The following is a 25111-nucleotide window of genomic DNA, read 5'->3' as shown; positions in this document are numbered from 1 at the left end:
CGCCAAGGCTCAAGGTTGACTCAGCCTTCCATCCTTTCTAAGGTAGGTAAATTGAGGACCCAGTTGTGGGGGCAATAAGCTGACTTTGTATAAATATACAAAAGGATGAAGGCTATTGCTGAGCACATTGTAAGCTGCCCTGAGACTCCGGAGAAGGGCGGCATATAAATCAAATTAAAAAAAAAACAACCTATGTATGTGCAAATATAGGATAATAAGATTAAAATTGTCAGCTTAAAAATGCCTACAGCAGGGTTGTCCAACTGGCTGCCAGTGGGCTGGATGTGTCACGTGCAGACCACACTCACCCCAGTTCCGCAAAGGCAAAAATGTCGCAAAACGTAACGATACATCATGTGATACGAGCGAGTTTGACTTTCTTTTAAAAGAAAGATCAATCTGCTTGGGAGAGATAGCTGTTAGAGAAAAACTAACAGAAAGCAGAGGAATTGGGTTTTTTTTTTATTTTAAAAAAATGAAGAATGTGTGAAAAAATATGAGCATTGATATCAGAATGAGACATAAATCCAGAGGAAGATCAGAGGAAGAAGGAATGTTAGTGAAAAGAAGAAATAACTTACCAATAAAGGAGAATATTTGTAGCTCAGGGTTGAAATGTGGGGTCCTTGGTGCTCTCTGAGCTTGGTTGTTGTCTTGCAGACATTTCATTACTCAAACTAGGTAACATCATCAGTGTTGGGACACTAGCACCGATGATTTACCTAGTTTGGGTAAGGAAAATTCTGCAAGAAAACAACCAAGCTCAGAGAGCACTAAGGACCCCTCAAAAATAACTTAGGAATTGATCTAATAAAAGGCTCAGGAAATAGTGTCTGAATTTTACACACTAGTTCAGTAGTTCTGGGTTAATATAGTGGTAAGAGCATGTATGCAGGCTTTTGGTTCTCCATTGGTTATGGGTGCAAACAGTCAGAACATTGTCCATTATCAATAGTGTTCTTGTTGTTGATGATGCTTGGTCTTGAAAATAGTTATTGATGTGGAATAAGCCTGCAGCAGTGGAACAATCTCAAATATAGTTTGATATGGTTAGGGAATGGGATGGACAAACAAACAAACAAACAAACAAATAAAATGCTGTGTCTTCTGAAGCTGGTAGCTTCCTCCACAAAATGTCATCAAAGATATATAATTCCTTATTTTTGGTTTCTTAATAAGCACACTAATGTATAAGTAGCAGTTAGCACTTTAATTTCAGTGCAGACATGCTCAATAAATGTTGATTTCACAACAAGGATTATGCAAGGATTTCAAGACCAGTAACTATCAAACTTTGACCCAGGCAAAAGATCTTAAATTTCTACTTTCTGGAATCTGGTTCTTGTCACATTTCATGATTCAAGAACTAGATTCTCAGAGATACTCAGCTTTTATACTTTACAATTCAATTTCCATTGAGACTATAAGGAGGCAAATTCTGATGATATAAAGGATTTATGGGGGAAATAATCTTATGGGGGAAGAATTGTAACAATTATTGAGACTATTAAAATAAAAAAGTGGAACCTAAGAACTATTTCTAATATTATAAATAGGAATTTTATGTTTTAAATTCCAGAGACATATTTACCATTAACAGTTTTTTTTGTTTTGTTTTGTTTTGTTTTATATGTGTGAAAACTAGCAGATTCTACATGGATCCACGGCTAACAGTAGTTAGTTTTCTAAAAATATTGAACAGGAATATTTAATTCATCTCTGCCTTCAGCCTTTCATTTTATAACAGAGTATTTAAATACACAGGAGAGGAATGGAGGCTGCTGATAAGCTCTGTAAAGAAAACCTCAGTAAAGCAAATATGGGGAGAACTCCTTGTCTGGGTGTTTGATCACCTGTTAAAAAGTGCATGAGGATGAACGAAAGAGAGCAGAGTGCATGGACATATCTCTAATGAACTGAAAACAAAACAAAAAAAAAATAGATAAATTTATAAATATTTATTTATAAATAAATAAATAAATAAAAATATCATGAAAACAGTTTTTTGTATTGATCTATATTTACAGTGCCCCAAAAGTTAAAGCTAATAGAACATGGTTAATTGCATATATATTTAGGTTTCCAGTTTCTTGATTCAATAAGTGTGCTAACTTTTAATATTTCATGTATTCGACTTTATTAGCATTTCACATAAAAAGTCATCTTACCTGGGATATTCAGTTCCCCAGAAGAAAGGCTTCTGGAGTTCTCCTGCTGGAAACCCTATAGTGATTTTAGAAGAAGAATAGGAGAAGAAAGAATTCAGTCTCACCATATAAAGAAGTCTGAGATTTTCTAAGAGATTTAGACAAGGTAGAGTATCTGATATTTTCTGCACACAAAGGCAACAGTTAATCTAATGGTTTAAACAATGAATTTAAATAATGAATTTCAGTCAGAAGCATAGTATATCTTTATAGGAAGCCCTTCCTTCCTTCCTTCCTTCCTTCCTTCCTTCCTTCCTTCCTTCCTTCCTTCCTCACAGCTAAAATTCAAGTAAACAATTTACCATTGAAACACTATTATATTTCAGAACTGGTTTGTGTAGTCATTCTATTAGGTGGGTCAGGTTTTAATCCAAATTTGGTCCTAATGGCTAAACAATTTTAAATTGTGTCACATCATCAAAACAATCTCCAATGCACAACTTGAATACTTTTCCTTACATAGGAATATATAAATAGTGTGTCAACCAGCTTTTTATTGAAAGTATTACAATATAAAAGTATATAAAAGGGTGGATGGTTACTTTTTATTGTTTTGCTATTGGATTTTTATTTTAGTAAGCTGTCCAGAGTCACTGAGAGTGAGTTAGGCAGCCATATAAATTTTCTAAAAGAAATAAATAAATTTTGTGACTTAAAGAAATGTTTGGGCTTTTTCCATAGACTTAGATATCGGAATTACAATTCTCATCAGCCCTAGGTGGCCAAATGAAGCTATTTATATAACATTGTTTTATACAGGTACTTATGTAGGTAGCACAAAGAAAGCCTAGGAATTACAGTAGAAATATAAGAGAAAGCCTAGAATCATGATGGCGAACCTATGGCACGCGTGCCAGAGGTGGCACACAGAGCCTTCTCTGCTGGCATGCGCACTGTTGCCCCAGGTCAGATCTCCATGATGTTTCTTTCATGAGCTTCTGTTTCCCTGAAAACAATGAAACAGAAGCTCACGAAAGAAAAAGATCTTATGTCTTGCCGCAGCTGGTCATCGGGTCTCTGCTGTGCATGCGTGCATGTCCATGTCTGTGCATGCATGCACACATGTCTGTGCATGTCTGTGTATGCACGCCCCTGCGTGTGTTTGCGCACGCGCACACACCTTTCCGTTTGGGCATGTACACGCAGTTTGGGCACTCGGTGTCTAAAAGGTTCGCCATCACGGGTCTAGAACAACAAAAACTGCAAATAATTTCCAAAAACCTTAAATACTAAGAAATATATAGTAGAAACTCTAGATGAACAGGAAAACTTTAATGAACAGGGAAGCTTTAATGAACAGGGAAGGGGAGAATAAAAATTTCCATGAGGAAAAAAAATAAAAAGAAAATACTCAAAACGTGACTGGATAAGCCTATAAATAAAGCTTTACTGCATATCTTATTTAAATGTTCCTTTTTAAAACCCTAAATTAATGCTTGCAAGGGGCATAGCCTTTGGGGCAAAATATAACCAGATAGTTTTGTATAGGAAGCTAGATATTGTTATATCTGAATTGACTTTATACAACTGCCGATTCTGTAAACAGCTTAGAGAGGGCTGTAAAGCACTATGAAGTGGTATATAAGTCTAAGTACTATGGCTATGGATATTGCTAAAGCTCATTGAATATGAACTAGACATTTTATAAGCAAACTGTATAGCTATTTTACCAGCTCTGCATATCCTCCAATGTTCTTATACAGTACAGATGACATGGTCATTCCAGAAATGTAAAAGACCAGGAGGAAAGCCTTCTGCCTCTAACAGCTTGGGGCAGCTTAGAGCAAACAAACTTTTAGAAAACTTTTGTTTGTTGGTGTGTTTACTTTTAATGTATCAATTTATTTACTTCACTCAATTTCTACACCACTCCATTCTCATGGAATCCAGACAGTATACAGCCACAACCATAATTTAAGGTTAATTTCCAAGCCAAAATAATGCTAACTATTAACATCAACTAACCTATGTGCCCCCATACTGGAGTAGAATAATGGTCATTGTTCCAAATCACATGATTTCACTCCTTTTCCCAAAGTATACTAAGTACAGAGTTGTCAAAATGTCTAACGGTAGGAGGTGCCACAGGAGGTGCCATCACTAAGAACACTTGACAATAGGGTACCTGAAGATAGCAATCCTTCAAATGAGAGCCCCTCAACAAGTCCAGATTCAACCCATAGAAGGACAGGAATCCTTCAGTCACTTTGTCTGTTATGAAAATGTGAGTCTGACAGTTGTTCTGCCAACCTTGAGCAGAAGGAGATTGAAAAGTATGGTGATTTCTTCCAGGATCCTTTCTGTAATGGTGCCTATTTAATAGAATTAAATTCTTATCAGAGATAAGAAAGGTCAAGTACCGTATTTTCCGGCGTATAAGACGGACCCCCTACTTTTCCTGTTAAAATATAGGGTTTGGGCTATACTCGCCGTATAAGACTACCCCTCTTCCAACGCACACCAAATAAAAATTAAAAAACATCAGATTTGATTTCAATATGGTAATTTTAATTCAAATGCTTACGACATGCAGGTACTTAGCAGGAAAACTGTCACTTATAAACATAAGGCTGTTTGTCATCAAACATGTCAACATAAAACAGTGCAATTGGATTAAACTTTTCCTAATTCACTCTAAAGCTGAAAGGAAGGATAAGACATGGGAGCTGCCATGCTGTTTGTTTTCTAAACTGTCAACCAAACTGGAACTGATGATGATAGGAGGAAGATAACAAACAATAAAGAGCCAGTGCCGGGCAAGTTCCTGGCGAGTCAGCAACGCCCATCATAACTGCAAGCTATTTTTACAGGTTTTGCTGGCGTGACAGTTTCCCTTTAAAAGCCTTCAAAATCCTCCTGTTCGTCATCTGATATCATAAGTACATCAATGACATCTTGTGATACATTTGTAAGGCAGTCATCATATGGATCTAATTCCGTATCAGATGGTGTGGTCTCAGCTTCGGCTTCCTCTTCATCTTGCCACAAGTAGTCGTCCTCCATACCATCTAATGAATTTGATATGCCACACTTCTTGAAAGACTTGATTACTGTTTCTGCATCAATATCATTCCAGGCTTTTATGACAAACTTGCACAAAACATCCAACTGTGGAGCACGCATGTTTCCTCCTTTTGTGAATGACTTTTCACCGCTAACCATCCACTCATTCCACTGTTCTCGAATGCGATCTTTAAATGGCTTGTTTAGGCACACATCCAGTGGCTGTACCAACAATGTCAGTCCTGCAGGAATAATTGCCGCATCTGTGTTTATTCTTGCAAGCCTTTGCTTGGTGCTGGGAGTTAAATGAGCCCTGAACATATCCCACACCAGTAGACTACGTTTTTGAATAAGTCCACCTGGTCGCCTGCTCCATACATTATCAAGCCATAGCTTTACCCCTTCTTCATCCATCCAGCCTTTTTCATTCACATGTACAAAACAACCAACAGGGAACTTTAGTTTCGGCATTGTTTTTCTTTTAAAAATAATCATTGGTCTCAGTTTGGAGCCATCAGCTGTGCATGCTAGTACCACTGTAAAACTGGACTTCTCATGTCCTGTTGTTTTAATTAAAATTGTTTTTTCACCTTTTGGATGGACAGTTTTATTTCCAATCATATCAAAATTCATTGGAGTTTCATCCATATTTCCGATACTACTTAACGCATAGCCATGTTTCTTGCGCTGTTTTATTACATATCGATGGAAACTATTTACTTTGGCATCAAGATCTGCAGGTAATTTTTGTACAATTTTTGTCTTTTGCCTCAGAACCAAATTATGCCTTTCCAAGAATCTAGTATACCAGGAAACAGTGGCCTTAAATCTGTTGCTGTGATCTGGGTTAGATTTGGCCCACTGAAGTGCAAACAAACGTATTTTATTTCGTGTCACTACATAACGGTTTTGGCGATGCTCATTCACCATGTCTGCTACATGTTTTTCGAGTTCTGGCCAATGTGGGGTGCCTCTTCTTAATGCACACTTACCCCTTGGCATACTCTTTAATGCTTTTACATTTGCTTTCCAGTCCCGAACCATCTTTTCTGTTACTCCATATTGTCTTGCAGCAGCACAGTTATTATGTTCCATGGCAAAGTTTACAACTTTAAGTTTAAAACTGGCTTCATATTTCTTTCTTCTTGCTGGTGGAGCCATGATGGGGCCTTGACTGTTATATTTGTATACTATACTGTATGTACTGTTGCTGTACTGTATGTATTGTTGCTGTACTGTAGAGAAAGGTAATGGGCTACGCTACGTGTAGTGGCAAGAGGGCTATTTTGTACCAGGTTTTTTTCCCACACCCATGCAGCCTTGTCGAGATCGGCACAGCTTCATGAATCTGAGTTGCTGGCACTGACTGATGATGCTACGGGAGCGCCGACAATATTGACAGGAAGCTGTGCCGATCTAGTCAAGGCTGCATGCTGCTGAATGCTGGAACCAGCTGGTTGCTGAGCGGAGCTTCCCCCAGGCATCTAGGGGGATATTACCGACGCTCCGACTTCCCCAGCTGACCCCCACTGATGGCGAGCCCCACCAGTCTGGGGAAGTCGGAGCATCGGTAATATCCCCTGGATGCCTGGGGGAAGCTCCGTGCAGCAACCAGCTGGTTCCAGCATTCCAAGGCGATTCCAAGGAGGTCCATGGTGAAAGCGGCGCCGCGGTTGACCTGGGCCATCACCTTGCACACCTGGCTCTGCGTCTCCATTATGAGAAGCTCCATGCGACTTCGCATGTCTCCGCCCCAGTCGCGCAGCTCTCACAATCCGCTCACCAGAGGACCCATGAAGCGCTCGCACCTCCTTGTCAGATCTTCCTCGTCCTCCTTTCCCCACGGCTTTTCCGGTTGTAATTGCTGCTGCTGCCGCCACCAAGGCTGCTCCTTCATCTCCGCCCGCTGCACCAGACCCAGCCCGGCCAGCACCGCCATGGCTCCCGCAGTCCAAGCGACGCCGATCGCTGCCACCCACCATTGCCCCAACGGGAAGAACCACCCGGCAGCGATTCCAAGGAGCCTGAAGCGAACATCCTGGAGCAGCGTGGGCCGGCCCGGAGTCTTAAACCCGGGGAGCCCAGGTGCCGAACCCCACACAGCAGAAAACACATGACAGCTGGTGCCCAGTTCCTTCTGCAGCCGTCCGATCGGCGCCAAGTCAGGAAAGTGTGCTGCGCACTCCCACCCTTCGCCTGCGAGCCTGGAAGAGGTGGTGAAATGCAGAGCAATACCTCGTGGGGAAGGAGTCCGCCGTGGCTCCTGCAGTCCAAGCGACGCCGATCGCTGCCACCCACCATCGCCCCAATGGGAAGAACCGCCCGGCAGCAATTCCAAGGAGCCCGAAGCGAACATCCTGGAGCAGCGCGGGCCGGCCTGGAGGCTTAAATCCCGGGAGCCCAGGTGCCGAACCCCGCAAAGCAGAAAAGACATGACAGCCAGTGCCCAGTTCCTTCTGCAGCCGTCCGGATCGGCGCCCGGGCTCGCAGCGCACTTTCCTGGCTTGGCGCTGATCCGGACGGCTGCAGAAGGAACTGGGCACCGGCTGTCATGTGTTTTCTGCTGTGCGGGGTTCGGCACCTGGGCTCCCGGGGTTTAAGCCTCCGGGCCGGCCCGCACTGCTCCAGGAATCGCTGCCGGATGGTTCTTCCCGTTGGGGCGATGGTGGGTGGCAGCGATTGGCGTCGCTTGGACTGTGGGAGCCATGGCGGTGCTGGCCGGGCTGGGTCTGGTGCGGCGGGCGGAGATGAAGGAGCAGCCTTGGTGGCAGCAGCAGCACCAACAGCAATTACAACCGGAAAAGCCGTGGGGAAAGGAGGACGAGGAAGATCTGGCAAGGCAGTGCGAGCGCTTCATGGCTCCTCTGGTGAGCGGATTGCGAGAGCTGCGCGATTGGGGCGGAGACATGCGAAGTTGCATGGAGCTTCTCATAATGGAGACGCAGAGCCAGGTGTGCAAGGTGCTGGCCCAGGTCGACCGCGGCGCCGCTTTCACCGTGGACCGCTGGAAAAGGAAGGAAGGTGATCTGAATTCCGGGGTAGAGTGGGGACGCATTCCTTTCTCGTGGGCCGCGCACTGCCTGGCACCTCTTGTAGGTTGGAACTAATTCAGAGTACAGCTTCCCCTCAATGTTGCCGGCGCTCCCGTAGTGTCATCGGTCAGTGCCAGCAACTCAGATTCGGGTACCAGGCATATAAGACGACCCCCGACTTTTGAGATGATTTGGGTTAATCATGATCCTGGGTTAAAAAGTCGTCTTATACACCGGAAAATACGGTAATAATATTTCATCTTGTTACATAATTTAGCTCTTACATTCAGCAAAAGCTATTAAAAGGTGCTCCCTTTAAACATTATAATTCAATACTTCGCAAACTGCAGTTTATATTGTAATTAAAAAATGTTATTATTAGTAATTGTGGATAATTTCTTCATTTTCTCCACTTCTTTTCATATTTGCTTGATTGGCCAAATTATTAAATTCATTATCTCCATACAGACCCTGCATCATTCCAAGGGAGGCAGCAAAGCCACAAGCAATTTTCTTCTTTTGCCCACCCATCTTCTGGCTGCTGCTATTAACCTGTTTTGGCACAGGAAACTGAAAACATACCCATCTATCCCCCCATCCCCCCATACAAAATTGCTATCTTTTGAGGGATCCCAGGTCAGGTTTATGCAGAGCAGTTGCTTCCAGCTGGGTAAGAAGGAGGTTGGACTAGAAGACTTCCAAGGTACCTTCCAACCAGTGGTGGGATTCAGCCAGTTCTCTCTGGATTGGGTGAACCGGTAGCAGTGACTGCGGGAGGCTCCGCTCACCAGCCCGGACGTAATGCATGAGCACTTTACAAAGCAGGTTACAAAAAGTGATCACATGAGCCTGGGACACTACAACTATCCTAAATATCAGTTAGTTGCCAAGCATTTGAATTTTGTTCCTGTGACCATGGGGATGCCGCAATGATTGTAAATGTGAAAAACGGTCATAAATCACTTTTTTCAGTGTTGTTAACTTTGAACAATCACTAAATAAACTGTTGTAAGTTGAGGAAAGAGTGTCCCTGTCAGGCCTGCCTCCATTCAAAGCCCAAGAAAACCCCCGACTCCACTGAAGTAGAGAACAGGTACTTTTACTGAATTTGAAATGATAGTAGCGAAAGAAAAGCAAGATCTGAGCCAAAAAGCATGAAAGTTACATATTGAAAGTTTCCCCAAATCCCTCCCCACAGGGACCCAGGCTGAATGTCCAATCCCCATCCCACATGATGTCATGTGGGACACATCTTCAGGTGTTTTTGTCCATCTGGAGTTCCAGGACAGTTGGCCTTGACTGGATGTAAACAACTCCATTCAGCAGTGCAGATTCATGAGAGCAAACTTCCCTGTTTGAAGGGCCTTCTTAACACCATTCACTTCCCAAACCCCAATGCCATGCCCCTCCCCCACATTACTATGGCAGCCGATAGCAAGCAAGCATCAAAGGGAAAACCCATGCTGGAGATCCGGCTGACATTCGGCCTCCTGCAGTAGAGGTGTTAGCCCTAAGGAAAAAAACATAAGACGAAATAGACAGGATAGCAATCTACCATACAGGGGAGTAAAATAACATTAAGACTTGTCAGGGTATTTAGTGTGAAACAGTTGTAGGAGTTTAGAGGCCCGGTCATCCTGAGCGTTCAGACTGTGAGAGAGGGAAATGTTTCCAAGCCACCAATTACTGTACTTTCCCCCTATGCTTCCTGGAATCCAGGATCTCTTTGACCTCGAAGTGTTGTTCACCTTCGATCAGGAGGGGAATTGGAGGGGCAGGTTGGTCTGATCGAAGAGGAGATACATGCTCAGGTTTCAACAAGCTAACATGAAACACAGGATGAATCTGTCTAAGGGTTTTGGGTAGCTCTAACTGTACCATGACCGGATTTACGATCCTAACAATAGGGAAAGGTGGGTGGTCTGTAAGTACTTTGTAGATAGGAAGACCTGTCCCCTACTTGGAACCCTTTCGATATAGCTCTTTTCTCATCAACCTGTCTTTTATGGGCTTGATGTGCCTTGTCTAGTGCCTTACGTGTGATGGGCCAAATACATTGAAGCTGTTCAATCCATTCCACTAAGGAATCCCCTGGGGCAGTTCTGGAATTGGTACAAAATCCTGACTAGAAGCAACTTTAAATGGGGTGAAGCTGGTGCTACTGTGGGTCAAGTTATTGTAAACAACCTGCACAAAAGGCAGCAAGTCAGCCCAATTGTCCTGCTGGTAGTTTACATAGCACCTGAGGTACTGTTCCAGAACCAAGTTTGTATGTTCACAGGCCCCATTAGTTTGAGGGTGGCGGACAGAGCTTAGATCCTGAACGGAGCCTAACAACTTCAGGAACTCCCTCCAGAAGTGGGAGGTGAATTGTGCCCCCGTATCCAAAATGATGGGGTCAGGAACCCCATGTAACCTATACACATGTTGGATAAATAGTTTGGTGAGCGTTTTTGTGGAAGGGATCTTGGAGCAGTATACAAAGTGCACCTGCTTGGAAAATAAGTCTGTGATCATCTAAATGACTGTGTTCCCCCCACACTAGGACTGGCAACACTCTGGAGGATCCAGTAGGCTTCCCAGGGGGCCTCTTGGCAGAAGCACACAAGGACAACTGGCCACATAGGTTTCTATGTCCTTTTTCAATGAGGGCCACCAGAACTGCCATTTGACTAGGTGTAAAATTTTCACGAAGTCAAAGTGTCCAGCAGCTTTTGAATCATGGTTCTGTTGCAGCACAGTCCCCCTAAGACTGGCTGAGACATATAGTTTAGCATCAATCCATGCTAGGCCACCCTGCATCGTGCAATCATTTGAGTGGGACAGGAACCAATCATCACTTTTAACAGTTTTAATTTTTCCTTGTGCTACCTTCCTGGGGGGGAAGAACTTTATGGCAGATGCTTTATCTAGATTGCCCCAGTACAATAGTGCTCGGGCAGAAGTAATCCACCCAGTTATCCCCTCCAAGCAATTGACTGTCCCAGCGGTCACCAGATCCCAGGAGAAAGCGGGCCTCAAATTTCCCAGTGACCTAAGTAAGGAGCTGAAAGGAGCACTGAAAAGTGATGACTGGTTCCTGTGATACTTTATTCCAAACAGACAGAAACACTCCAAAAGCAACATAACAGACAAACATGGTTTGGAAGTGGAACAGAAAAATATATCCTGAGGTTACTTTGAAGGTGAGTGGGAAATTAATAAAAAGTGATGTCCATTTTTACTCTTCAGAAATAACAACCAATTAATTCTGACAACAAGGCAATCTGCCAACATGGATAGATCCTATATGTTTTCTGAACATTTAGACTAGTCTCCACTTTTTCACATTTGATCAAGAGCTGCTTAATATTAGTTAGTGTTATTATTTTATTTGTTCAAGGTCCATGAAGAGCCTGGAGATTCTTAGTAATGTCACTCAAATATATAGAGATAAAATTGTGGAGTCCCTCGCCCCCGATTTTGGAATAGTCGGGGAGATATGTGGCTGTGCCTTCAAATTAATATTGATTCATGGAGGCTCTCTAGGCAAGTCTCTGAAGTTTTCTTTTGGCAATATTTCCAAATGGCTTTACATTGCTTTTTTCCTAGGGCTAAAAGAGAATGACTGGCCTATAGTCACCCAGCTGGCTTTGTGCCTCAGGTGCAGTGGTGGGATTCAAATTTTTTTACTACCGGTTCTGTGGGTGTGGCTTGGTGGGCATGGCAGGGGAAGGATATTGTAAAATCTCCATTCCCACTCCACTCCAGGGGAAGGATATTGTAAAATCTCCATTCCCTCCCCCTCCAGGGCAAGATTACTGCAAAATCCCCATTTCTTCCCGATCAACTGGGACTTGTGAGGCAGAGAATAGATGGGGGCCTGGCCAGCCAGAGGTGGTATTTATCAGTTCTCTGAACTACTCAAAATTTCTGCTACTGGTTCTCCAGAACTGGCCAGAAGCTGCTGAATACCACCTCTGCTCAGGTGGGACTAGAATTCAAGAGTCTCTCAGTTTCAATTGATGCCTTAACCACCACACTGGACTGGCCCTCTTTAGCAATATACCATATTTTTCAGACTATAAGACACACTTTTTTGTCTCCCAAAAGGGGGAGAAAATGTCTGTGTGTCTTATATAGTGAATATTGCCAAAACTCCACTCACCCATCAGCCATTTTTTTGCCTCTGCATTTCGTGGCAATTTTTCAGCCTTTTTCAGGCCTTTTTTGGCCCATTTTCGGGGCTTTTTTCAGCCCATTTTTGAGGCTTTTTTCAGCCCATTTTCAAGGCTTTTTTCAGCCTGTTTTTGAGGCTTTTTGGTCCATTTTTAAGGCTTTTTTCAGCCTGTTTTCAAGCCTTTTTGGCCCATTTTTGAGGCTTTTTCCAGCCCATTTTCGAGGTGCTTTTTTGGCCAATCTTTTCGGAAAAAATGGCTTGAAAAAAGTCTCAAAAACAGGCTGAAAAAAGTCTTGAAAATGGGCCACAAAAGCCTCAAAAATGGGCTGAGAAAAGCCAAAAAATGGGCCAAAAAGCCTTGAAAATGGGCCTAAAAAAGCCAAAAAATGGGCTGAAAAAAGCCTTGAAAATGGGCTGGAAAAAGGCTGGAAAAGGCCCCCAAAAAAGGCCTGAAAATGGAGCACGCAGAGGCCAAAAACTTTTTTTTTGTTGATTTCCTCTTCTAAATTTAGGTGTGTCTTATAGTCAGGTGCATCTTATAGTCCAAAAAATACAGTATGTATTCTTTAGCAATACATTGGACCTTCCTGTTCAATTATCTTCGTTCAGCCATGCTTGTCTATTGGCAATTCTATCACAGACTGAGCTTTAGAAATGATTTTATGTCTGTCTGTCTATCACAAACTCTTCTGGTTGTATCTGACACCTTTCAGCTTCTACTGAGTATAAAATCCTTCTTCACAAACCCTGCTCTTTCAATTTAGCAAGACAATCCTTAGTTTGGCTGTCCAGTTTATGCTGAAATGAAAAGATATATTTAATAATTTACATTACTAACAGAATGAAAATATTGTTCTTAACATTAAATTCCATATAAAAACTTGTGCCAAACTTAACAGGAAAAACTAGCTGGATCTGTTTATTCCTAAACCATCTAAGAAAAATCAGCCACAAATTACTATGTCAAGTCTCTGATCACATGGTCTCAAATTCAAGAAAGCTGCAGTGGCTTCAGATCAACAAAACTTTTTTTTTTAATAATGTTTTTATTGTACATTTTCCTTTATTCTACATCACAATTTCAATTTTGCAACAACAGTATACTGGTTGTATCAGATATATGATGTTATACACCCAAGCGGAACCCTTTTTCTCTTAATCATATAGTATAGTCTCTTTCTACATACATAATATTGTACGTCATAATTATATCCATTATTTCCATGGTTATACCATTGCAGTCTATACATTTAACACTATGTGTTTTGATTTACAGTTGCGTACAATCCAATAATACTATTGCTTGCAATGTATATTCTTATGTATATCTTTGTACCTGTATTTATTTCTAGTTTGTTAATCTTCTTTCATTATTAATTTTCTAATTTCTGCACCTATTATTAGCCATTTATACAATGTGTCCCATATTGAGTAATATTCTATTTCTCCTTTGTCTTTAAGTTCCATCATTAATCTGTCCATTTTGGCACATTCTAACATTTTCTTTATTACTATTTCATCTGTACTTCCATTTTTCCAATTTTGTGCGTATGTAATTCTAGTTGCTGTTATTACATGTAACATTAAACATATAATTCTTTTATTGTGTTTCCCCGGTAATATATCTAATAAGAATAATTCTGGTTTTAGATCTATTTGTTGTGCTATCATCTCCTCTAACCATCCTTTTATCTTTAACCAATATTTTTTCGCCGATGGACAGGTTCGCCAATATGATAATAAGATCCCTGTGCCTGTTTATATTTCCAGCACTCTGGTGACATATTTGGGAACATGTTTGCCAATCTTGCTGGTGGCAAATGCCATCTATAGAACATTTTGTACAGATTTTCTTTCTATGCTGTTGACATTGTCAATTTATAATTCCTTTCCCACAGTTTTTGCCAGTTATCTAATTCAATAGCATACCCAAAAAAATTTTGCCCATACTATCATAGTTTCCTTTAAAGATTCTTCTTCCATTTTAAAATTCAATACGTAATTATAAAATTTCTTTATTAGTTTTTCATCCATCCCTAGCAATATCTTATCCAGTTTTTGTGGTTCACTATAGAATCCATATAAATCTGTATCTTTCTTATATTTCATTTGTATTTGTATATAAGGCCACCAGTCCAAATCGATTCCCTGATTCTTTAGTTCCTGTTTCATTTTCATTTGTTCATTTATTATATCTTTATATCTTACTATTTTATCCAGATCTAAAATGTTAGAATATATTAGCGCTTCCATCGTATATAACCAGACCAGTATTTTCATATAATGATTCTGTTTAATTTTTTCCCATACTAACAACAGAGCATTTCTGACATAGTGTCTTTGGAAGTAACTGTGTGTTTTGTTTTTCCCGTACCATATAAATGCATGCCATCCCAGTTGTAGGTCATGCCCTTCTATTGTCAATATCTTTTCATTCTTTAAATTTGTCCACTCTTTTAACCATGTAAGCACTGAAGCCTGGTAGTACAACTCCCAGTCCAGTAGCCCGAATCCTTCCTTGTTTTTAGTGTCCTGTAACATTTTCAATTTGATTCTTGGTTTTTTGCCTTGCCAGATAAATTTTGATATCAATCTATTTAAATCTTCAAAAAAGTTTTTCCCTAGTTTTAGCAGAATTACTTGAAATAAAAATAGAATTTTCGGTAGGATATTCATTTTAGTTGTAGCTATTCTTCCAATCAGCGACAGTTGTAAATTTTTCCATTTATACAAATCTGTCCTTATTTGCTGTATTAATTTGGTATAATTGTCTTCTTTAATAGATATATATCTTGCTGTCAGCCAAATTCCCAAATTTTTAAATTTTTTAGTTATCTGCATGCCCATCTTTTCTGTCAATTCAATTTTCTGTTTATTTGAAAGGTTCTTTGTCAATATCTTGGTCTTTTCTTGTTTATTTTAAGTCCTGCCACTGCACTGAACTCTTCTATTTTTTTTAATAATTTGGGTTCTGTTTCTAGGGGTTCAGAATAAATACTAAGTCATCTGCAAAAGCTTGTACTTTGTACTGTTCTTCTTCTTCTTTTTTTTTTTTTTAATCTTCAGGCCTTTTATTTCCTGGTCTTGTCTGGTCTGTCTGAGTAGGACTTCCAGGGTTAATATAAATAGTAGAGGGACAGCCTTGTTTTGTGCCCTTATTTATGTTAAATTTTTCTGTTGTTTCTCCATTTACTATCACATTCACCATTTGGTTGGAGTATATTGCTTGAATCATCTTTACAAAATTTTCTCCAAAGTTAATGTTTTTCAATTGTAATATCATAAACCAACAATTCGTATTGTCAAAGGCTTTTTGTGCATCCAAGAAGATCAATGCTGGTTGTTTTTCGGGATGGGCTTCATAGTATTCCAATACATTCATGATAATCCTCATGTTATTTTTCAATTGTCTTTTGGGTGGAAAACCATTCTGGTTGGGATGTCTGAATTTGTTTAAGAATCTTTCTGAAATTATGGAGGCAAATATTTTATAATCAACATTTAATAGTGATATTGGTCTGTAATTTTTTATCTGTTGATGGTATGTATCTTTGTTTATTTATTTATTATTTATTTATTATTCATATTTCTATGCCGCCCAACTCTCCAAGGACTCTGGGCAGCTTACAACAAGAACAGTATGAATAATATACAATAAAAAACGTTTAAAAAAAACCCATACACACTCATGGCCGGATCTCACAAGATCGCAGTGGCGAGATCAACGGCCCCAAGCCTGCCGGAAAAGCCAGGTTTTCACCATTTTCCGGAAGGCCAGTAGGGTGGGAGCGGTCCGGGCCTCAGGAGGTAGCTGATTCCAGAGAGCCGGGGCAGCCACAGAGAAGGCCCTTCCCCATGGACCCGCCAGCCAACATTGTTTAGCTGAGGGGACCCGGAGGAGGCCAACTCTGTGGGCTCTTACCAGTCGCTGGGAGTTATGCGATAGAAGACAGTCTCGAAGATAGCCTGGCCCTAAACCATATAGGGCTTTAAAGGTAATAACCAACACCTTGAATTGTGACCGGAGACCGATAGGAAGCCAGTGCAGCTCATGAAGGATTGATGTAATGTGGGAATACTTAGGTGCACCCACAACAGCTCGAGCGGCTGCATTCTGGACCAACTGTAGTCTCCAAACACTTTTCAGGGGTAGCCCCATGTAGAGCGCATTGCAATAATCCAACTGTGAGGTGACAAGGGCATGAGTGACTGTGAGAAGAGCCTCCCGATCCAGGTAGGGTCGCAATTGGTGTACAAGGCGAACCTGTACAAAGGTCCCCTTAGCCACAGCTGCCAGGTGTTGCTCTAACCTCAGCTGTGGATCAAGGAGGACACCCAAATTGCGAACCCATTCTGAGAGGGACAGCTTCTCCCTCCCCAGGGCTAAGGATGGACAATCGACATGGTCCTTGGGAGGCAATACCCACAGCCACTCGGTCTTGTCTGGGTTAAGTCTGAGCCTGTTGACTCCCATCCAGACTCTCACAGCCTCCAGGCACTGGCACATCACATCCACTGCTTCACTGAAATGATGTGGGGTGGAGATATACAGCTGGGTATCATCGGCATACTGCTGATATCCCACTCCGTATTGTCAGATGATCTCCCCCAGCAGTTTCATGTAGATGTTGAATAGAAGGGGAGAGAGGACCGAACCCTGAGGCACCCCACAAACAAGGGGCCTAGGGGTCGACTTCTGTCCTCCTATCAACACCAACTGTAACTGACCAGAGAGATAAGAGGAGAACCACTGTAACACGGTGCCTCCCACTCCCAACTCCCTTAGTCAGCCTAGTAGGATACCATGGTCGATAGTATTGAAAGCTGCTGAGAGGTCAAGTAGCACCATGATAGAGGAATGACCCCCATCACGAGCTCGCCAGAGATCATCCATCAGCGCGACCAAAGCAGTTTCCGTGCTGTAGCCAGGTCTGAAGCCAGATTGAAAAGGGTCCAGATCCATTTCATCCAATGTCCATAGGAGCTGAAGTGCAACCACTTTCTCTACAACCTTCCCCACAAAGGGTAAATTGGAGACTGGACGAAAGTTCTTTAATTCTGCTGGGTCCAAGGAAGGCTTCTTGAGGAAGGGCCTTACAACCGTTTCCTTTAATGGTTGCGGAAAAGACCCCTCCCTTAAGGAAGCATTACCTAAAGACAGAAGCCAGCCTCGTGTCACCTCCCTGCTGACCAAAACCAGCCAGGAGGAGCACAGGTCCAACAAATAAGTGGAGGAACTCATTGCACCCACAGCCTTGTCCACTTCCTCAGGAGTCACAGGCTCAAACTCAACCCACACAATACGATTAAGACCTGCCCAGGTCATCTCAGTCGGAATTGCCCAATCAGAATCCAGGTCCATCCGAATCTGAGCAACTTCATCCAATAGAAACTGCACAAATTCCTCAGCTCTACCCTGTAAGGGCTCCTCTGCTCCCCCTACATTAAGGAGAGAGTGAGTCACCCTAAACAGTGTGGCTGGGCAAGTGCGGATGCAATAAGTGCAGAAAAATACGAACATTTTGCCGACAGTATCGCCACTAAATAAGTCCTAATAAAGGCTCTTAAGAGTGCTCGGTCAGATCCAGATTTACTGGTCCTCCAGCATCGCTCTAGACATCTCTTCTGGTGCTTCATCTCCCGGAGCTCCTCGGTAAACCAGGAAGTTTTCCTGGATCCACTGCTCTTGAGAGGTCGCAAAGGCACAATCCGGTCCAGTGCCCCAGACGCTGTCTTATTCCAGGCAACAACCAGGGTCTCTGCTGAGCTGTGGACAAGGAAGTCAGGTATCTCTCCAAGCTCCTTCTGGAACCCTGCAGGGTCCATTAGGCACCTGGGGTGGAACCACTTAATCGGCTCCGCCTCCCTGCAATGGGGGAGTGGCGTCCTAAAATCTAACCTCAGCAGGAAATGATCTGACCATGACAAAGGAGAAACATCTATATCCCTTAATTCCAGATCACGTCTCCACTGCCCCGAGAGAAACACCAAGTCGAGCGTGTGTCCCCCCCCTATGGGTCGGACCCTGACTACTTGGGTCAGGTCTATGGTTGTCATGGAAGCCATGAACTCCTGAGCCACATCTGAGGGTTCACCAAGTGATGGCAGATTAAAGTCCCCCAGCACCATGAGCCTGGGTAACTCCACCGCCAACCCAGCTACTGCCCCTAGTAGCCCAGGTAGGGATGTTGTAACGTAGCTGGGAGGCAGGTACGTCAACAACAGACCCAATTGAACCCTTGAGTCCAACCTCAGGAGGAGGGACTCACATCCGACAATCTTTGGGGCAGGGATTCTGTGAGGGCAAAGACTCTTACAGACAATGACTGCCACTCCTCCATCCCTTCCCTGGAGTTGTGGCTGATGCAGTATCTGAAACCTGTCTGGGCACATCTCTGAGAGGGGAACGCCCCCCTCCTGGCCCAGCCAGGTCTCAGTTATGCATGCCAGGTTCAGCCCTCTCCTCCAGGATTAAATTCCGAATGAGGGGGGCTTTATTAACAACAGACCTGGCATTAAATAGCAGCAGCCTGGGGCCAGTGCCCTGATTTCCCAAGTCACCAGGTATACGGGATGAGCCTTGTGAACCAAAACCAGAGGGGCCAGAACAAGTAATCGCTTTGACATAGCGAGTCCTAGTTCTCCAAGAGTGGCCTACCCCTCGGCTCCTGTCATAGCCACCTCTCCCAGTCATAACCGCAATATTCCGGCTCTCTATCTCCCCAGAGACCCCCTCCCCACCGGGCCCCCTCTTCCCTGGCAGGCAAGATACTTCATTCATACCAAATTGGGGGTTATATCTGGGCCCCCATCTGCTTCTGCTTGCATACTCAGCAGAGGGGCTCCATTCTTTGTCCCCGGCTCCCTCATTTTCTACAATTCCATCCCCCCCCCAATTCACTCCTTCTGTTTTAAAACAAACCAAACTTGAACCCCTTGGGAGTTGGGCGGCATAGAAATGCGACAAAATTAAATAAATAAATAAATAAATTCTAAATTCTAATCGATCTAAAATGCACTCTCACACACACATGTATACGTCTCCCCAGGATAGTTAGTATATCAGACCACAATGAGAGTATGGTCTAAACTTCAAAACAAATCTTCTTTTGGTATTAGTGTAATGTATGCTTCTGTCCAGTTCTGGTGATGTTTGGCCTTTGATAATGCTTTATTGCAGCAGTGACGGTCCTAGTGAGTCTTGTATACATTTATAAAGTTCTGCAGGGATCCCGTCTGGTCCAGGGATTTTATTGTTCCTTTTGTCTTTTAATTGCTTCCATTATTTCCATTGTTGTTATTCTTTCATTTAACATTCTCATTGCGTCCATTATTTTGATTAGACCAGCTTTTTCCAAATATTGTTTAGTAGTATCTTCTGGTATATTTTCTTGACTATACAATTTCCTGAAAAATTCCTGGGTTATTTTCTTTTTAACTTCATTCTGATGTTGAAGGATTCCCTTTTCATCTTGCAATTGATGTATCATTTTCTTCTCTTTTTCCTTTTTTTTAAATACACTTTATTAAGCTTTTATTACATTAAAAACATAAAAAATTATTTCACTCAACAACAGCTATTTGTGGTGTTTTTCTTTTGATGATAATTCGTGCATTATTTACAAAAATTAAATTGTGCGTATTTACATTCTTATTTTATCTATTACTTATACTTAATAACTATCTATCTTTAATCTATCTCGGTTCTATCCAGTTATACCACTGTTCCCACATATTGTAAAATATTGATGCCTCTTGATCTTTTAGACTCAGTGTTAATTTGTCCATTTCTGCGCAATTCATGACCTTTTGTATGACCAGTTTCTCTGCGGGTGTGCATGGCTGTTTCCAACACTGAGCCTAGGCAATCCTGGCAGCGGTTAATATGTGTAGTACTAGATATTTTGTACCCTTCACATATTTATTTTTTTTGAAGATCCCCAATAGGAAGAGTTCCGGTTCTAATTCTAATTGTTCGTAAGTAATTTCCTGTAGCCAATCTTTAATTTTTAGCCAATATTTTCGAGCCTCAGGACAGGACCACCACATATGGTAGTATGTTCCCTCTTCCTTTTTACATTTCCAACATATGGGGCTCATTTTAGGGTACATTTTCGCTAATCTCGAAGAGGGTAAGTGCCACCCGTAGAACATTTTATATGTGTTTTCTTTATATGCTGCTGATTTTGTTAGTTTATGGTTTCTGTTCCATATGTTCTCCCAATCTGATAGTTTTATGTTATGTCCAATATTTTGACCCCATGCAATCATGCATCCTTTCACTACTTCTTCCTCCAGTTCTACTTCCAGAAGATATTTGTAAATTTTAGTAATACTTTTTTTGTCTGGTCCTAATAAAATTTTATCTAATTGTTGTGGTTTAAGATATATTCCATAATCTTTTATATCTTGTTTATATCGATTTTGTAATTGGAGATAAGACCACCAGTCAATTTGTAGCCCTTGTTCTTGGAGATCCTGTATTGTTTTTAACTTTCCATGGTTATCTAATAGGTCTTTATATTTTAACATTTTTTTCAAATCTAAATTGTTTGGGTGGATCATCGCTTCCATTGTGAATAGCCAAATTGGGATTTTTATGTAATGTTTCTTTTTAACTTTAATCCAATTATTTATTAGTGAATCTCTAATCAAGTGTCTGTGGAAGTATTGTTGTTTTGTAGGTCCTGTTTCCCACAGAAAGGCATGCCATCCTCTCTGCATGTCATGACCTTCTATAGTTAATATTCTTTTATTCTTCAAATTGATCCAATCTTTTAACCAAACTAATGTTGCTGCACTATAATATAATTCCCAGTTTGGCAATCCAAATCCTCCTCTGCTCTTCAGATCTTGTAGTAATTTCATTTTCATTCTGGGTTTTTTTCCCTGCCAAATAAATTTTGCTATTGTTTTATTAAGGTCATTAAAAAGGTCTTTTCTAATTTAACTGGGATGGTCTGGAACAGGTATAGAAATTTTGGTAATATAGACATTTTTATGGTTGCTATCCTTCCTTAAAGTGACAGTTGCATGTTAGTCCATAGTTCTAAATCGTTTTTTGTTTGTTGTAATAGTTTGTTATAGTTATTCTCCTTTATCGATGTGCAGTGCGCTGTCAACCATATACCTAAGTATTTGGTTTTTCTTGTTGTTTGGAGTCCAAGTGTTCTTTCCAATTCTGTTATTTGTAGTTCTGTTAAATTTTTCGCTAGAATTTTCGTTTTCTGTCTATTAATTTTCAGTCCTGCTACAGCTCCATATCTTTCTAATTCCTTAATTAATGTTTGTCCTTTCTCTATTGATTTTTTGATAATAAAAGCCAAATCATCTGCAAATGCTTGCAATTTATATTCTTCATTTCTAGTTTTCAATCCTTTTATTTCTGAATTTTGTCTAATTCATTCTAATAATACTTCTAGTGACAGTATGAAGAGCAGAGGAGATAGGGGACAACCTTGTCGAACTCCTTTCTCTATATTTAAAGTTTGGGTGTTTTCTCCATTAATTATAATTTTTGCTTTTTGTATCGAATATATTGCCATTATGATCTTTTTCCTTTTTTAACTTATACACTAACCATCTATCTGGCTTATTTGCATGTTCAAAAAATGCATGTTTTGCCATTTTTGTGCCATTTCATCTTGCACTATTAAGTTCAATTTGTGTTTTATTAAGTCCCTTTTCTCTTTTTTCTTGTTTTTTGCCAGTCCTTCTGCAATTCTGTCTCTAATCTTTTAAACTCATCTTGTAGTATATTTTGCTGTTGTTTCTTTTTCTTGCTTCTTCTTGCTATATATGTTATCCCTAGTCCTCGCATGTATGCTTTTGCCTTATTCCAGACATTTTGCAATGATGTTTCTTCTTTTCTATTTTCTTTAAAGAAGAATTTCATTTCTTTTTCCACCATTTGTGTAAACTCCTTGTCTTTTAGGATGGTTTGATTCATTGTCCATCTCAATTTCTTCTTTTGTCCCTTCCATGTAACTTTTATGGGGTTGTGGTCTGCCCATATATTTGTTGTTATATCTACCTCTTGGATGTCTGTTCTCATTCCTGATATCATCCACTCCATATCTATTCTCAACCACGATTGAGAATATTTGAATAGAATGTGTATTGGTTTATTTTTGAGTTTAACTGTCTCCATGCATCCTGCAAGCCTAATTCTTGTGTCATCTAGAAGAAGGCTTATTTTTTTATTTCTTTTGCTGTTTTTGTAATCTTTTTTAGCATCCACAATTGCGTTGAAGTCCCCTATTAAACATATATTTTCATAGTCCATTTCTGTTCTTCTCTTTTTGTGAAGTCTTTTGTAAAACTCTTCCTGCTTATTATTTGGGGCATATATTGCAGTCAGGAGGGTTTGTTTCTTGTTTATTAATATTTCCGTCATTAGTATTCTTCCTTCTTCATCTGTGTATATTTGTTTAGATTTTAACAATTCTCTAACATATAGTGCTATCCCTCTCTTTTTTTGATATGCTAGAGACAAGTACAGCTTCCCGATTTTGGGGTGTTCTAACAGGTTGCCATGTTGTTTTTTGATGTATACTTCTTGGAGGCAGATTATGTCCAATTTTAATCTTTGTAGTTTTGTAAAGATTTGTCTTCTTTTTGCAGGGGAGTTCAATCCATTTATGTTAACAGATAGCATCTTGACCTCCTCATCCATATTTTCACTTGTATATAGGTCTTGGCCTTCTGGTTGTTCTTGTCTCTCTCTGTCCTTTTGTTCTTGCACCTTTTCGTTCTGCCTGCTCATTTTCCACCCTCACTCTTTCTTCTTGTTCTAAAGCTTTTTCTTCTGTTTGCAATTCATCTTGACTTTTACTTTCTATCTCCTCTCTATTTTCCTGATCTTAATTTGTCATAGAATGGTGTTCAAAAAATTTGTGTGCTTTATCTAGGGTATCCACCCTAATTTTTTTATCTTGCCAGGAGATCAGAATTCACGTATTTAATCAATTGTACAGTCAAAAATTGATACTGCCTCCTCTGTTCTCTGACTCTCCTGGGTATCTGTTTTAACATCTAGATTTCTCTCCCTTTGTACTTCACGGGTTCATCTCTTTTTCTTTTGTATACTTCATCTCTCAATGTCTTTTTGGTGAACCTCACGGGCAACTCTTTCAGTAATTTATTTATTTATTTATTTATTATTTAAATTTCTATACCGCCCTTCTCCAGAATAGGACTCAGGGCGGTGAACAGCCAGAGTAAAAAACAATACATACAAAATTTAAAAGCAATTTAAAATAATTAAATATTATTGGCCGTAAATTAAAATAACCCAATTTAAAATCAATTTAAAATTAATTCAAGCCAGCCCCGCTAGTTGGAATAAATGGGTTTTCAGGGCCCGACGAAAAATCCGTACTGTACGTATCTCTGGGGGGAGGTTGTTCCAGAGGGTGGGTGTTGCCACAGAGAAGGCTCTCCCCCTGGGAGTCGTCAGCCGACATTGTCTGGCGGACGGCACCCTGAGGAGGCCCACTCTGTGCGAGCGTACTGGCCAGTGGGAGGCTATTTGTGGCAGAAGGCGGTCTCGTAAGTACCCCGGCCCTAAGCCATGGAGCACTTTAAAGGTGGTCACCAACACCTTGAAGCGCACCCGGAAGACCACAGGGAGCCAGTGCAGCTCGCGCAGGAGAGGTGTTACATGGGAGCGCCTCGTCGCCCCCATAATCCCCCGTGCGGCCGCGTTCTGGACCAGCTGGAGCCTCCGGGTGCACCCCAGGGGGAGCCCCATGTAGAGAGCGTTGCAGTAGTCCAGGCGGGAAGTGACGAGTGCCTGAGTGACTGTGCATAGGGAGTCCCGATCTAGAAAGGGGCGTAACTGGCGTATCAGGCGGACCTGATAAAAAGCTCCCCTGGCCACGGCCGTCAAATGATCTTCTAACGACAGCCGTGCATCCAGGAGGACGCCCAAGTTATGAGCCCTCTCCGTGGGGGCAAGTGATTCGCCCCCAATAGCCAGCGATGGCGTCAGCTGGCTATATCGGGACACCGGAAGCCACAGCCACTCGGTCTTGGAAGGGTTGAGTCGGAGCCTGTTTCTCCCCATCCAGGCCCGCACAGCCTCCAGGCACTGGGACATCACTTCAAGGGCATCATTGGGGTGGCCTGGGGTGGAGATGTACAGCTGGGTGTCATCAGCGTACTGATGGAACTCCACCCCGAAGCCATGGATGATCTCACCCAGCGGCTTTACATAAATGTTGAACAGAAGGGGCGAGAGGACCGACCCTTGTGGCACCCCACAAGCAAGGTGCCTCGGGGTCGACCGCTGCCCCCTGTCAACACAGATTGCGACCGGTCAGAGAGGTAGGAGGAGAACCACCGCAGAACGGTGCCCCCCACCCCCAACCCCACCAACCGGTGCAACATGATACCATGGTCGATGGTATCAAAAGCCGCTGAGAGGTCTAACAGGACCAGGATAGAGGAGCAACCCCTATCCCGAGCCCTCCAGAGATCATCCACCAATGCGACCAATGCCGTTTCCGTGCTGTGCCCAGGCCGGAAGCCGGACTCGAGCGGGTCTAGATAGACAGCTTCATCCAGGTACCGGGGAAGCTGTTGCGCCACCACACTCTCAACAACCTTCGCAACAAAGCGAAGGTTGGAGACTGGATGATAGTTAGCCAAAACAGCCGGATCCAGAGAGGGCTTCTTGAGGAGGGGCCTCACAACCGCTTCTTTCAAAG

General features: G+C 41.9%; 1 protein-coding gene across 2 annotated transcripts in view; it reads right to left on the bottom strand.

Moving 5' to 3' along the window:
- The window catches only part of PHEX (phosphate regulating endopeptidase X-linked), a 319542-nt gene that overhangs the window by 58666 nt on the left and 235765 nt on the right, over positions 1-25111 (bottom strand). For both annotated transcript variants that reach the window (XM_060686722.2, XM_087871354.1), the window contains exon 16: positions 2169-2223. In XM_060686722.2, coding sequence (XP_060542705.1) covers positions 2169-2223 — 55 coding nt within the window. The remainder of the gene's footprint in view (positions 1-2168; positions 2224-25111) is intronic.

The sequence above is a fragment of the Pantherophis guttatus genome, chromosome 5 (assembly GCF_059756535.1).
Source record: "Pantherophis guttatus breed Tessera chromosome 5, ASM5975653v1, whole genome shotgun sequence".
Taxonomy (NCBI): domain Eukaryota; kingdom Metazoa; phylum Chordata; class Lepidosauria; order Squamata; family Colubridae; genus Pantherophis; species Pantherophis guttatus.
Note: the sequence above shows the minus strand (reverse complement) of the source record. Positions and strands in the feature narration are given on the sequence as shown.